General features: G+C 37.2%; 3 protein-coding genes across 3 annotated transcripts; 1 reads left to right on the forward strand and 2 right to left on the reverse strand.

Moving 5' to 3' along the window:
* Positions 1-7,009: 7,009 nt before the first annotated feature.
* LOC126615532 (uncharacterized mitochondrial protein AtMg00810-like) lies at positions 7,010-8,203 on the forward strand. Its single transcript, XM_050283360.1, has one exon. It carries the CDS (start codon positions 7,010-7,012, stop codon positions 8,201-8,203), a length of 1,194 nt encoding a protein of 397 aa, XP_050139317.1.
* Positions 8,204-8,649: 446 nt separating this feature from the next.
* LOC126626134 (uncharacterized) lies at positions 8,650-9,623 on the reverse strand. Its single transcript, XM_050295358.1, has 2 exons — positions 9,389-9,623; positions 8,650-8,850 (listed from the first exon to the last, which is right to left on the reverse strand). The coding sequence occupies exons 1-2, from the start codon at positions 9,532-9,534 to the stop codon at positions 8,727-8,729; spliced, it is 270 nt and encodes an 89-aa protein (XP_050151315.1). The 5' UTR covers positions 9,535-9,623; the 3' UTR covers positions 8,650-8,726.
* A 416-nt stretch (positions 9,624-10,039) lies between these two features.
* On the reverse strand, positions 10,040-13,882 carry LOC126626116 (V-type proton ATPase subunit H-like). The gene is made up of 12 exons (XM_050295335.1): positions 13,775-13,882; positions 13,506-13,605; positions 13,204-13,329; positions 12,877-12,979; positions 12,696-12,768; positions 12,530-12,595; positions 12,318-12,435; positions 11,947-12,108; positions 11,735-11,860; positions 11,464-11,589; positions 11,077-11,256; positions 10,040-10,563 (listed from the first exon to the last, which is right to left on the reverse strand). Exons 2-12 carry the CDS (start codon positions 13,533-13,535, stop codon positions 10,315-10,317), a joined length of 1,359 nt encoding a protein of 452 aa, XP_050151292.1. The 5' UTR covers positions 13,536-13,605; positions 13,775-13,882; the 3' UTR covers positions 10,040-10,314.
* Positions 13,883-14,221: the final 339 nt, after the last annotated feature.

Consider the following 14,221-nt stretch of genomic DNA (forward strand, 5'->3'; position numbering starts at 1 on the left):
CGACATGCTAGTGTGATATTTATACATTTTTTTTTCTTATTCTTTTTAAATTTTTGACAGTTGAATCATAAAAATTGGTCTAATAACAGAAATTAACGAGAGTTATGTGAAAAGTCAAAAAGTTGTGCATAGATTGCACACCCTTCAGTAAAAACGAATACGAGTAGGAGACTGGGTCCTCCTTATTTGTAAACAACTGAAATTTATCAGAGAATTAATGCTTTTTTTTTTTTGGGTAAAAAAGTATATTGCTCCTGTATAATAGCCAAAAGAAGTATAATTTGAATTCACGGCCAAAGAAATAAAAATTAAAAGTGGATGGAACACTTTCACTGTTTTCTTTCCCTTTTTTAGTCTTTCTTTATTTTAATAGAAATAAATGACATGTTTACTACAAAGAATAAGAGTAAATTGTAGCAATGATCTCTTAACTTTAATCAAATTGGAGCAATGGTCCATCAACTAAAAATTCATTACCATTGATCCCTCAACTTATCAAAATGTGTAGCTATAGTCATTTTCATCAATTTCATCAAAATTTGTCAAAATAAGTTATGTTAGAATAACCATTTATATAATTAGAGTCCCTCAACTCATCAAAGTGTGTAATTATGGTCATTTTCGTCAACTACGTCAAAATTTTTGTCAAAACGAGTTATGTTGGAAAGACCATTGCTACAATTAGATTAAAGTTAACGAATCATTTCTCCAGTTGAATTAAAGTTGAAAGACCAATAATAATGAATTTTTAATTGAGGGACTATAGCTGCACGTTTTGATAAGTTGAAAGACCAATGATAATGAATTTTTAATTAAGTGATCATTACTCTAATTGAGTTAAAGTTAAAGAATGATAACTACAATTTACTCCAAAGAATAAACACTATAAATTTTACTAACGTCTTTACAAACAACTAAGAAATGTGGAGTCCCATAGGATTTGTGTATTAGGCAATACTTAAAAAATAAAGATATTCTGTTAATATATGGGCGTTCTCTTGTATTCGTTTTTTCTCATTCTTCATTGCTTCTCTTACATGTTTCTTCTCATTTCCATAGTAGACATCCGAGAAATCTCATATCATGTGTGTACACTTTCCAAATTGTAGACTGGAATATTGCCTCCCAAGGTTGACCTATTAAAAGAATTATCCGAGAAAAAAAAAATATTAGGTGGCCGCCTAGGGGTTCCAAAAAAAAATTATTTTATATGGTTGGGTAATGAAATATCAATTATTCATTTGTTGTGTTATGGTGGAAAACAACGGTTGTTTTAAAGGAAAACTAATGAAAATAACTTGAAAACTTTGAGTTTTGACGATAAGGATAAAGTGAATAGTACCATGAATGACTTGAACAGTACCATAAGCTTTTCGTTAAACTTCTCTTGTTTTAATATTACAGCATGGATTCGATTTTACCTGCATTGTAGGAAAGTAGTACACAGAAAATTGTTTCTGGCGTGGCTAGCATCCCTCACAACAGCTAATATGAATCCTAAATTCTCTCTGTCCCTTCCCTCCCATCTCTCTTTCATATTCTAAATCTTTGTATTTTCATGGAAACCAGTTCGTTATCATGTCTCTCACCATAATAGTAAGCCTACTATCAAAAACAGAAAGTATATGTCTAGGTCTCCAAAAAATAGAAAAAAAATAGAAGTACTTGGCAATATTTGATATTAATTTTAATCATATTTGATATAAAAATAGACTTGATATTAATGATATTTGATGTAAAAATAAACTTTTTATGTATTTAGATAATTATTTTTTATACATATTAATGTACAATGAGTTGAGAATCAAAAAATTCTAGAGCCCCACTTAGAAAGATCGCCTAGGGCCCCCAATTACGCACACCAGCAATAGCGTGCCAATTGCCAATTGAATTTTTCAATTTACTTGCAGTGCTTTACAGTTTACATGGATGATGGGGTTAAAAAAAGTGGGGATAAAGGAAACACCTTTCGGGTTTTGTAAGGTGGGAAGCGGACTAGCAAACCGACGAACAAAACGTTCATTTTATCTTGAAGTTGAGGCAAATTACTTTAGATTGGAAATGAAGCAATTATGATTAAATTGTATTAGTTAGGTTAAAGTTGATCTTTCTTATTTGAGAAATGCTAAGAAGACTATCTCAAGTAAAATTTTTTAGGGGTTTTTGAACTTTAATCCCTCAAGAAGATTAAAATTTAAAAAAAATCTGGTGTTAGATTAAATATTAATTTTAGTCCCTAATGTGCCCTTAATTCAAAATATTTAATGTGCATTTTATTTAATGTTTCCTATTAAATATTTAAATTTATTAATACACAAATTTTAATTTATTTTTTGACCAAAAAAGAGTTTTTTAATTTATTAATTTTATTTAACATTCTTCAAACTTGAAAGACTCAATTAATGTACCTAAATGTTAGTATCGAAATATATTATATTGAACTAATATATTTAAATGTATGTACCTAAATATATGTACCGAAATGTAGTAATATTAAATTAATGTACCTAAATGTATGTACCGAAATGTATGCACTGAAATGTTAGTACCGAAAATGTATTATATTGAACTAATGTACCTAAATGTTTGTATCGAAATGTATGTACCGAAATGTGTGTACCTAAATGTATGCACCGAAATGTATTATAATGAATTTAATATACCTAAATGAAGAAGATAAAGTACATCAAAATATATTGTATAACAAAAATTAGTTTATCTAAATGTTCACAACAAATATATTACGATGAATGAAATGAAAATAAAAATTATAATGAAATAAAATTAATACATTAAAAATTAGAAAGAAAACGATGAATAATTAAAAAATCAAAATATAATTAATAAATGAGGTTATTAATGTATGAAGGGACTAAAATTAGATTTTGATCTTACTCATGGTTTTAATCAAAAAGTCATCTTTGCCAAGGATTAAAATGAAGTTTTCTAAATTTTTTATGAACTATTTGTCACATCATAGTTTAACATGAATTTTCGTCCCATGAATGACAACTACATAACCCGTTGGACTTGGATTGTCTGCCCTCTTAGTTATGGTGCCCTTCCATGCCCTCCTATTTTGTGCGGTCACGGTTAAGCCACGTCAATATTTTATATTAATTTTTTAATAAGATAATAAGACAAAAAATAATAAAAATATAAAAGATTAACGTGGCTTAACCGTGACCGCACAAAATAGGAGGGCATGGAATGACACCACAACTAGGAGGGCAGACAATCCAAGTCCTAACCCGTTTGGCCTTTAATTTATATATGTTTCCTTAAGTTATAATGTTTTCTTTGGGTGGAAAACAATATTTAATTAATTTACATACATACATATACGAATGAAATATTAATTTTGATCTGCTCTGTAGAGCTCCAGGGATGACAACCACATAACCCATTTGGCCTTCGATTTCAAAAAAAAAAAAAGTGCAATAATTTATTCATTAAAAGGAAATCCGAAAAAGAAACAAGATCCAATTCCAATTAATAAATCTATCATACAAACTAATTACAATGCCAAACCAACTGTTAAAGATTGCAAGAATCAAGGATGAAGATTTGGTCATATAGCAGCTGTATAGGAAAGTATCATTGTAATATTTAGTTTCTGTTCTTGTAAGTCAACTTATTCTTACCTATTTTAGCATGCACTCATGTACATTTGTGTGCGTTGTAAACTTCATTAAGTAATCAATATAGAAAACCTAATTGGTTTTTCTACATGGTACTGGAGCACTAATCTTGGGACCAAAGAAAATAACAAACCCTAGCCGCCTATCATGGCAAAGAACGATGACAAACTCAAGCCCTCTGGTTCAACGGAGGGAACCACGTTTGACGTTAATCATTCTTATTACCTGCATCATTCCGATCAGCCGGGAATGATGCTCGTTTCTCAGCCGCTCACTCCAAACAACTACAACACTTGGAGCAGGGCGATGATTGGTGCATTGAAAGCCAAAATCAAACTTAGTTTTGTTGATGGAACCTTCAAGAAACCAGAACAAAAGGTTGCTGCAGCAGACTTGCATCAGTGGTATCGATGTAATAGCCTGGTTAAAACATGGTTGGTAAATTCAATATCACCAGAACTTCAATCAAGCGTCATTTACTATGACCTTGCATACCAAGTTTAGGAAGACTTGAAAGAACGGTTTTCTCAAACAAACAATATGCAGTTATACCATATTGAAAGTGCAATTCATGATTGTGTCCAAGGAGCAATAACCGTAAGTTCCTACTTCACCAAACTCAAGGCGTTGTGGGATGAGAGAGATGCTGCAATTAGCCTACCCGATTGCGACTACAACACTTTGCAACATGTGTTGGCATTCCAGCAAAATCAAAAGGCAATTAAATTTCTTATGGGACTTAATGAAACATTCAGTGCAGTAAAGGATCAAATTCTGTTGATGGATCCACTTCCTCCCATCAACAAAGTATACTCCCTTGTGCTACGACATGAGAAGCAGCACAACACCACCACAGGCAAAACGCCAGTTCAGGAAGCTATTGCCTTTGCTGCAAAAGGACCAGATTCTAGCAAGAAGGGTGCTGATATGAAATGTACTCGTTGCAACAAAGATAATCACACCTCTGAAGATTGTCGTGCCCATTTAAAGTGTGATTATTGTGGATGGAAGGGTCATACGATAGATTATTGTCGAAAACTTAAAAGGACAGATCCGGAGCAACAAAGAAGTCATTCTAAACAGCAGCGACCGAGAGGAAATAACGTTTCAAGCAACCTTGAAAGGCAAGATTTGGGAAATTCTTTCCCTTTTACACATGACCAATGCAAGCAGATCTTGACCATGCTCAATGGCAATAAAGCCAAGGCAGACAACGTTGGTAAAATTTCCTCTCTAAATGATCTCTCAGGTAAAGCTTTTTCTTTCACTTCTTATGATTAGAAGTCATCATGGATCCTGGATAGCGGTGCCACATACCACATAATTTCCTCACACACTTTGCTGACCTCTTTTGTGCCTGTTAAAAATAAAACCGTAAAACTACCAGATGGTTCTTATGCTAATGTGACACATATAGGAACCATGCAGTTTTCCCCAGATTTTATCTTACATGATGTCCTTTGTGTCCCCACGTTCCAACTCAACCCATCTCTATCAGTAAACTTGCCTATCAGTCCTCGTGCATCACCATTTTTCTAAGTTACTTTTGTGTGATTCAGGACCTTCGTTCGGGGAAGATGATTGGGACGGGGACTGAGCGAGAAGGCCTATATTTCTTGGATGACACCAACGAGAGACCCACCTTGTCCACTTGTCATGCTGTTACGAAAGCTTCATCCCAACTCTGGCATCAACGCCTAGGGCATCTCTCTGACAAAGCCCTTCATCATACTTCACTTCCTAAAATTATTATTGGTTCTTTTGTTTCGAATAATTGTCTTGTGTGTCCTCTAGCCAAACAAACAAGATCTCAATTTTCATTAAGTTCAATTTCAAACTAGTAAGCCTTTTGAACTATTACATATGGATATTTTGGGGGGGGGGGGTTTCGTGTTGCTTCACTCACTGGAGCACATTATTTCCTCATAATTGTTGATGACTACACTCATTCCACTTGGATTTACTTAATGAAACACAAATCTGACACACGACATTATTTGACAAGTTTTATCAATCTCGTTGAAAACCATTTTTCTCACAAAGTGAAAACCATTAGGAGTGACAATGGTCCCGAATTTAATCTTGCTGCATTCTACTCGACCAAGGGTATTATCCATCAAACCACTTGTGTTGCCACTCCACAACAAAATGGAGTGGATGAACGTAAACATCGTCACCTCTTCAACGTTGCTCGAGCCTTACTTATTCAAGCAAACTTACCTACCAATTTCTGGGGAGAAGCCATACTCACTGCAGCTTATCTCATCAATCGTACGCCCACCATCGTCTTGCATGGTAAAACACCTCACGACCTTTTGTTCCATAAACCACCTAAATACTCCCATTTGAAAGTTTTTGGCTGTTTATGTTTTGCATCCACTCACCCATATCATCCGTCCAAATTTGATGCGAGGTCTACCCCATGCATATTTCTTGGTTACCCCTATGGCAAGAAAGGGTACAAAGTCTATGATCTTAACACACGTCAAATTTTTGTCTCACGTGATGTACTTTTTCGTGAACATACCTTTCCCTCTACTCATTCTTCCGCACAACACTCTGATACCAACCCTCAACCAACCTTACCATATCTATCTCCCATGGATGATCTCTCTTTTGATCCGCCCAGTACCACACCTCCCCCTCCCATCGTCGACGACCCTTCTCTTCCCAGAGACACCACTCCCAACCCTCTTGTACCCACACCTGCTACCATACCTCAACCTCTAAACCCCATTCCTTCTCCAGCTGACATACCACCAACCCTACCACCCCAACTCTCCCGACGTTCGTCTTCCCGCATCACTCGACCACCTTCTTACCTTCAACAATTTCATGTTGGTGTCCCGCTGCCTTCTTGTCCTCACCAATCATCGACCTCTACCGTTGGCTCACATAAAGGTAGTACCTCCCACCCTCTTTCTCACTCTTTAACTTATGCTCGCTTGTCTCCCACTCGCTGTGCCTTCACCACATCTCTTTCCCTTGTCAAAGAGCCCCACACTTACCTGCAGGCTATCCAGGATCCTAAATGGTGCCAAGCCATGCGCGATGATGTTACTGCTCTTGAAGCTAACCATACATGGACCCTTCAACCTCTTCCTCCTGGGAAGCAACCCATCGGCTGCAAATGGGTCTACAAAGTCAAACTCAATCCCGATGGCTCAGTGGAACGCTACAAAGCACGCTTGGTTGCCAAAGGTTATACATAGGTCGAAGGCCTCGATTACACCGAGACATTTGCTCCTGTTGCTAAATTAGTCACGGTTCTATTATTGCTTGCTGTTGCTGCTGTCAAAGGTTAGCATTTGTATCAACTTGACGTCAATAATGCTTTCCTTCATGGCGATTTACTTGAGGATGTTTACATGCGACTTCCACCTGGATACGAACGAAAGGGGGAGACACGAGTATGCAAACTTCAGAAGTCTCTTTATGGGCTTAAACAGGCTTCGAGACAGTGGTTCCTTAAGCTTTCTTCTGCACTTAAGGCCGCAGGTTATCGCCAGTCCAATGCGGATTGTTCTTTGTTTGTCCGATCCAAATGTACCAGCCTTACTACTATTCTAGTGTATGTGGATGATGTGATATTGGCAGGCAATGATTTACCATTTATTGAGAAGACAAATGAGTTCTTGGCTAACAAATTCAAACTCAAAGACCTAGGAAAATTGAAGTATTTTCTGGGCATCGAAGTTGCAATGTCATCTCAAGGTATCTCATTATCACAACGAAAGTATGCCTTAGATATATTGGAGGATACTGGTTTTCTTGGAGCAAGGTTGGCACGGTTTCCCATGGATCAAAACTTGACACTCACACAAACAGATGAAGAGTTACTGGAAGAGCCATCTGCATATAGAAGACTTGTTGGACGTCTAATTTATTTGGCAATAACACGGCCAGATCGTGTTTACTCTGTCCACATTTTAAGTCAATTCATGGACAAGCCTAGACTGCCGCATTTAGATGCAGCGCACCAAGTTTTGAGGTACATAAAAGGGTCACCAGGGCAAGGCATCATGCTTCACTCAACAAGCTCACTTCAGTTGAAAGCATATTGCGACGCAGATTGGGCAAAATGCAAAGACACAAGAAGGTCAGTTTCAGGGTATTGCATTATGCTTGGAGATTCACTCATATCTTGGAAAACGAAGAAACAAACCACAGTAGCGAGATCAACAGCGGAGGCAGAATATAGAGCCATGGCGTCTACATGTTGCGAGATAACTTCGTTGAAGTATGTGCTTAGTGATTTATGTGTCGATCACTCACAACCAGTTATTTTGTTTTGTGATAACCAAGCTGCACTTCATATTGCATCCAACCCCGTGTTCCATGAAAGGACAAAACATATTGAAATCGATTGTCATTTGGTTCGAGAAAAGATACAAGAAGGAGTTGTCCAAACTGCTCATGTACGAACTCTACAACAATTGGCAGATTTATTCACCAAGGCACTGAGTACCTCCCAGTTTGAAAGTCTTCTTAGCAAGTTGAGTGTAATCAACATACACTCCAACTTAAGGGGGAGTGTTAAAGATTGCAAGAATCAAGGATGAAGATTTGGTCATATAGCAGCTGTATAGGAAAGTATCATTGTAATATTTAGTTTCTGTTCTTGTAAGTCAACTTATTCTTACCTATTTTAGCATGCACTCATGTATATAAGTGTGCGTTGTAAACCTCATTAAGTAATCAATATAGAAAACCTAATTGGTTTTTCTACACTGTGAATATATATGTCATCCACCCACCATATGAGAATTAATATGGGTCAGGGGTGGACTATAATGGGGTGGAAATGGAATCAAATCTTCATATTATATACATGCAACAGGCAAAATAACAATCACCAACCAGCCTAGATATCCCTCGTCATCGTGTCTCCTCCTTTATTTTCTTTACATGACTTTGTTTTTCTTCTAACTTTATCTGAACCGTGGCAATCTAAACTATATATACAAACCATCACCTCATGAAACAACCATTATTGCACACTCAGACATTAAGAATTTTGCATCAACTTCATTTTCATATAATAGAGATGACATTATTGGAGATACAGAAACTTGGTTACACGGATCAATCGTCATCATACAAAACATGGAAACTGGTAGTGCAGCCAGATGCCTCAGGATCCTCAGCCCCACAACAGTCGTAGAACTTGGCAGCGTATGGCGGATCGTTGGGTCCCAATTCATAGTACCTTCAATCCAATCAAGAATAATAAAACATCAACCCAGTAAGGAAAGATAGAAGCATAGTTATTGCAGACCAATCTCTCTCTCCCAATATTTCTAGTCGACTGGAAAACATTCACAGTTTTTATAACCAGTACATGAAAGAGACAAAGAACAATGGGACATGTACATTTTCACTTGATCAATCCTTTTCATCCAATCTATTATCCACTGAATCTTCAAGGCCAAAAAGAATTACTTGAGTATGAGAATATATGCTATCGCACACCCACACACACCCCATCCTAAACTCCTGATTCCAGTCTGTGAATTGTGATATGCAACCCGAAATCGAAATCGAAATCGAAATCGAAAGGGGAAGAAAGTAAACCCAAATGATTCAGAAACAGAGTTTATGCAAATTGGCATCCACTAGTCAGTTAAACAAAGACAAAATTTCTCACACCAACCATCCACTGCACTAATCAAATATCGAAACTCAACTAAATTAATTACTGTAAAAAAGAACTCATTGGAAAGGGGGGAGAGTGGTCAGAGCTGTACCTTTTCTGGTCGTCGTGACGGCGACAGACGAAGAAAGAAGGGTGGAAGCGGCATGAGAAAGAGGTGTTAGAGGAGGCTCTGTAGCTTTCCTTGCACCTTTTGCATACCTTTCCCTTATCCTCCTCACTCCCACTCTTTTTTTCCATCTCTCTCTATTCTTTAGATACGGTGGCAAAGAAAATTGCAATTGATATGAAAACCCGTTGAAGAAAATTCCAATATAAGAAAATTCATCTCTTTTCATGACACATTATCGTCACTTATTTCATTGTTGTGAGCAAAAAAGCACTTACTAAAATAAAAAAATTCTCACCATCATAAAGGGTGATGCTCCCTATTAATCTATTTGTTACATAAATCTTAAAACCTAATATAGTCTAACACTAATTGATAGGGTGAGGACGCATAAGCGGCCAAGTCTTTCCTCCAACCAAAGTAAGAACGCATTACCGGCCAATCCTCCCATCGTTTAATAATTTTCATTAAAAAGAAATCCCATTATGATTAAAGCAAAATTAAGCCCATTTTCAAAAATTTATCACCAACTTCTTATATCAAGTGATCGCAATGTACCATACAATACGTAGTCCAAGGAACGGACGCATTTAGGTCAAAGTAAACTCTTGACAACAAACATAACACTACAACGAATACACAAAATTTATTTTATTCCCCCAGCGAGATTACAGATGGAATTTATTTCTCTACAGCTCAGTACCAAGTACCAACCAAGAAAGCTAAAAAAACACAGCAACAGATGAATTTCCAAATAACCAAACAGCCCTATGAAATGTATTACTCAAACACAATAATATGTAAACCACTACTACTGTGACAGCGACACCCCTACCCGCCCTTCATAAACATCTCTTTTGGACAATACCATTGCCGCATTGCTCGGCTCCGCCATTCAAAGGAATGCATCTCTAAGCCTGCAAAAAGCTAGCATACTTGGCACCTAGGAAAAGCCTTTGGATGCACAGCAGCGCATTTTTTGTGACCTCGGCACTCTCATGATTCATCAGTTTCATCACACGTTCCTTGGCTTTGAGGTCTGTCACTATGCTTCTTCCAGCCGGATGCTGCTGGACAAACTGTGAGATATCAAAGCAGGCTACGGCCAATGCCCTAGGATCACTGGATGTGTCCAAGATAGTAATCAGGACTCTTAGAATCTGCAAGACAAGGTCATGCATTATTAGTACTACGGAAGCCACAAGCTTCTTCAAAAGATTACTCAAGAGTCAACAGCACTGGCATCTGCAATTACTTTCACCATATAATTTAATACTGCCTTCAGAACCAAGTAAATAGACCCAATTTACTACCACTTTTCCATGAGATGGAAGCCAACACTGTTTTGGAAAAACAGAGCTATCCAGGAAAACACAAACAAACAAAACACAAGACCAACCTTGAGTAGCTACTACGAATTTTTACCTATAACCTATGACTCATGACAGATACCCTGTTGCCATTAATAACAACACAAAATGGGCGACACATCTTATGGGACAAATAATTTCAGGGATTAGTTCAGCCCCCCTGTCTTAACTAAGCACAATAGACCAAGAAATTAAGTATACAACACCAACAATTAAGCAAATAATCTAATTTCTTCCACACAACAACATAAAAAAAAAAAAGCAAATTAGGAGAGAAATCTTGGGCAAAAAACAAATTAATACCTGAAAGTCATTATCTTCAAAGTTGGTAATATTCTCTCGCCAGAATATTGGATCCTTGTGCATGGGTGACCAGTCAAGATGGCCAAGGAGGACTTCTTGCTTATACTTGTCAAAAGAACTTAATTTCTTGATGTTATCCTTCAGACCCTCTTCCAGTTGATTTAATCCCTCCAGGAGATCCTACAACAAACTTCATTTCATTTGGGAAACTACACCAATGATTTATAGTTTAAAAGAACGCATGTACTAGAACAACAATAGCTCCACGAGCTAGTTGGTTCCCTTCATTTACCTTGTTATACCAAGTTAGCCTAAATGCCTTCCTTCCGGTCCGACCACATAAAATACAAACTATCAAAAGAAGCATACAGTCTCTTGGTTTCTTACCTCATCACTCCATGCTTGTGCTTTCAAATTCTGAACGATTTGTGGCAGTCCAAGGTCCACCATTTGAGTGCCAAATGCCCCTTTTGAGAGCAAGTTCCTCAGGGTCAAAACAACAACTCTGACAACCTACCACGAATAACCAAACCCATATTACAAATAAAAGATGAATTTACATGTACTCCTCTGTTACAAGGACAAGTATAACATGGACAAGCATACACAAATTAATCTCGAAGGAAACAATATAGCATCCCAGAGTCAAGATCCTCACCTTCTCCTTTGTGGAACTCTTGACAACTTCTATGAGTCGTGGAAGAGTTCTAGAAGTAGCCAAGTACTCAATTGCAGGTTCATAATAAGATAAGAGCCAGATGCATAGACATGTTTCATAAAGAAGCTGTTTGAAACAAAATATATTGTCAATAAAAAATTCACAAAGTCAAGAACTAATAAGGAAGCTATCCACAGTACAATTAGAGCTACCTGAATAGATTGTTGGGTGGAAGCTGGAGAAATTAAGGGAACAAGCAACTTCACCCCATCTAATTGAACAAAGGAAGATCTAACCATAGGTTCCTTTAGTAAGGTTGCAAGGCAATTGATGGCAGTTGGGATACCACGACTAGGATGGGAAGGCTTCTTCAACTGCAAATTACATATGCCATAAGAAGCATGCTTAGACAACCAATATCATCCAAACTGATAACCACTAAGTAATAGCCGCGATATCAATAGAGTAACTGATTGAATTTGAGGAAATGTGGAATTTAAGTGCTCTATTTCCTAGGTAGTGAACACGAAAGAGCGACCCAGTTGCAATTAGTAGAATGTGTAACCCAAAGCTGAAAGCATACCTGTGCACAAAGCCATTCCACCAATCCTTTCAACACATCATCAATAGTAGTTATTTTTCTCTTTGAATTTGAGGCTTCTCCATTTGCAGAAGAGCCATCTTGGGGTTTTGGCCTGGCACTATATTAAAAGGGAAACATTAATGAAAATAAACTGCACTTAGTTGATTCTTTGAATATTTGCATTTCACTTTAGATGTGTCATGTTTGAGTACCTCACTATTACAGCAAGTATCTTACAGCTCTTCTCTTGTATGAACCAATTACCCTTCCAGAGCAATCTGAAAAGAAACGCGATGGTTTTTTTTTTCTTTTCTTTTCTTTTGTACATAGATAAAGCTATTACTTAGAGTGTTACAGAATTGGTAAATATGTGCTGACCTCAAGAAAGGCTCATAGATATCTTTATCAGCAAGACTACTATCATGGAACAATCTTGCTCTTTTAGGGTTAGCTGGGACAAAAAGAAAAGGAAAAAATGGTTACTTTTTCTTACTTTTTTTCTCTTGGCTTTGCGAATGGGCGCGCAATCAGAAATCCAAAAGATGTTCCAGTTTGTTACCTGTAAGCATTTCATCAATTAAAGCAAGGACATATTCTACCGTTTCTTCCTTGAAAATATCACGTAAAATGCCAACGAACACTTGAACATAAGCAGGGCCATCCTGCCACATTTGAACAGCTTGTCAACATCATGGTGAGATAGAAAACAGAAGAAAAAGATAAATCAATCTTTTCAGCCAATCCAGAAGATATCTCCACTAAGATTAAGGAAACGCAAAGGATCGAATGAAGCCAGGCAGCATTGAGCAACATGGTGTGGGATGAACATACAAATCAAAATAAGCAAAAATGAAATAGAGATGGAAGGAGCAGGAGGAGGAATTACATCATCGAGAAGCTGTGATCTGTAGCTCTCGGATCTTTTATCATAGCGCCTCAAGAGCTGAAGGCAGGTTCCAGTGATGAGCTTAGTGGTCATGTAAGTCTCCCATGGGATGTCCCTATTCAAAACCTTGACAAGGGAAAAATGGGAAATCAAACAGCTCCATCACCAAAACAAACAGACAGACAGTGACACAATACAATACAATACATTACACATAATTCAATGACGAGATTTCGACTTGTAATTCCCAATTTCCAATTCTCGTGGAAAGTATGGCAACAAGTGATTGAAGGAGGACGAACCTGTTCAGTCGTGAGCTCAGCATGGTCCATTGCTCTAAGTACACAAAATCAATTTCAGAATTTCAACAATTCGAGTACCGAAAGAAACCGCCAGATCGATCTATCAGACAGATTTACTCACAATTTCAGAGTCATTGATTACAACACGTTGGAACTAAAACAATTAGAGTACCTAGAGATGAATTAAAACAATGCGATAGTATCAAATGTAAGTGCTAAATTGAAACGCCCAATCCCAATCCCAATTCTGGATCGGCGGGGAAGCTTACCTCTCTGTGTCTGTGTGGCCTCGTCTGGACTCGGGAAAGAGAGATGAATGGAGAGGTGAGGAGGGGTGAGGGGCAACCGCAATTATTTTATTTTGTTTACGTGGCATAATGATGACGCGACACGTAATGAGTGATTTGTGTTGCCCCAATGGGTTGGCCCAAGCCCAAAACAAAAAAAATTAATATGATTACTATTTTAAAAAAGGAGCTTCATATATAAAAACAAAAACTTTCACTATATTTCAAAATTCTTTATTAGTTTTTAAACATATCAAGAACAAGCAAAAACATTAAAACAACTAAAGCTCATCCAAAAAATATGGAAACACTGTTTTAAAATAGCAGGCATACCCCTAAGGCTTTAGGACTATTAAGAGACCCCAACCCTCACACCTCCAACAAAATTAATATATGTCATAAGCTTAACCCATTTTTGACTATTTCTAC

Source organism: Malus sylvestris, chromosome 1 (genome assembly GCF_916048215.2).
Source record: "Malus sylvestris chromosome 1, drMalSylv7.2, whole genome shotgun sequence".
Lineage (NCBI taxonomy): Eukaryota > Viridiplantae > Streptophyta > Magnoliopsida > Rosales > Rosaceae > Malus > Malus sylvestris.

Excerpts from the sequence above, each read along its gene's own strand:
- LOC126626134 (XM_050295358.1), bottom strand. The coding sequence starts at position 9,534 with ATGGAAAAAAAGAGTGGGAGTGAGGAGGATAAGGGAAAGGTATGCAAA. Across the intron at positions 8,851-9,388 it reads CGTCACGACGACCAGAAAAG|GTACTATGAATTGGGACCCA; the intron begins GTACAGCTCTGA and ends ATTGGATTGAAG.
- LOC126615532 (XM_050283360.1), top strand. The coding sequence starts at position 7,010 with ATGCGACTTCCACCTGGATACGAACGAAAGGGGGAGACACGAGTATGC.
- LOC126626116 (XM_050295335.1), bottom strand. The coding sequence starts at position 13,535 with ATGGACCATGCTGAGCTCACGACTGAACAG. Across the intron at positions 12,596-12,695 it reads ATCTATGAGCCTTTCTTGAG|ATTGCTCTGGAAGGGTAATT; the intron begins GTCAGCACATAT and ends GTTTCTTTTCAG. Across the intron at positions 11,861-11,946 it reads CCACCCAACAATCTATTCAG|CTTCTTTATGAAACATGTCT; the intron begins GTAGCTCTAATT and ends TGTTTCAAACAG.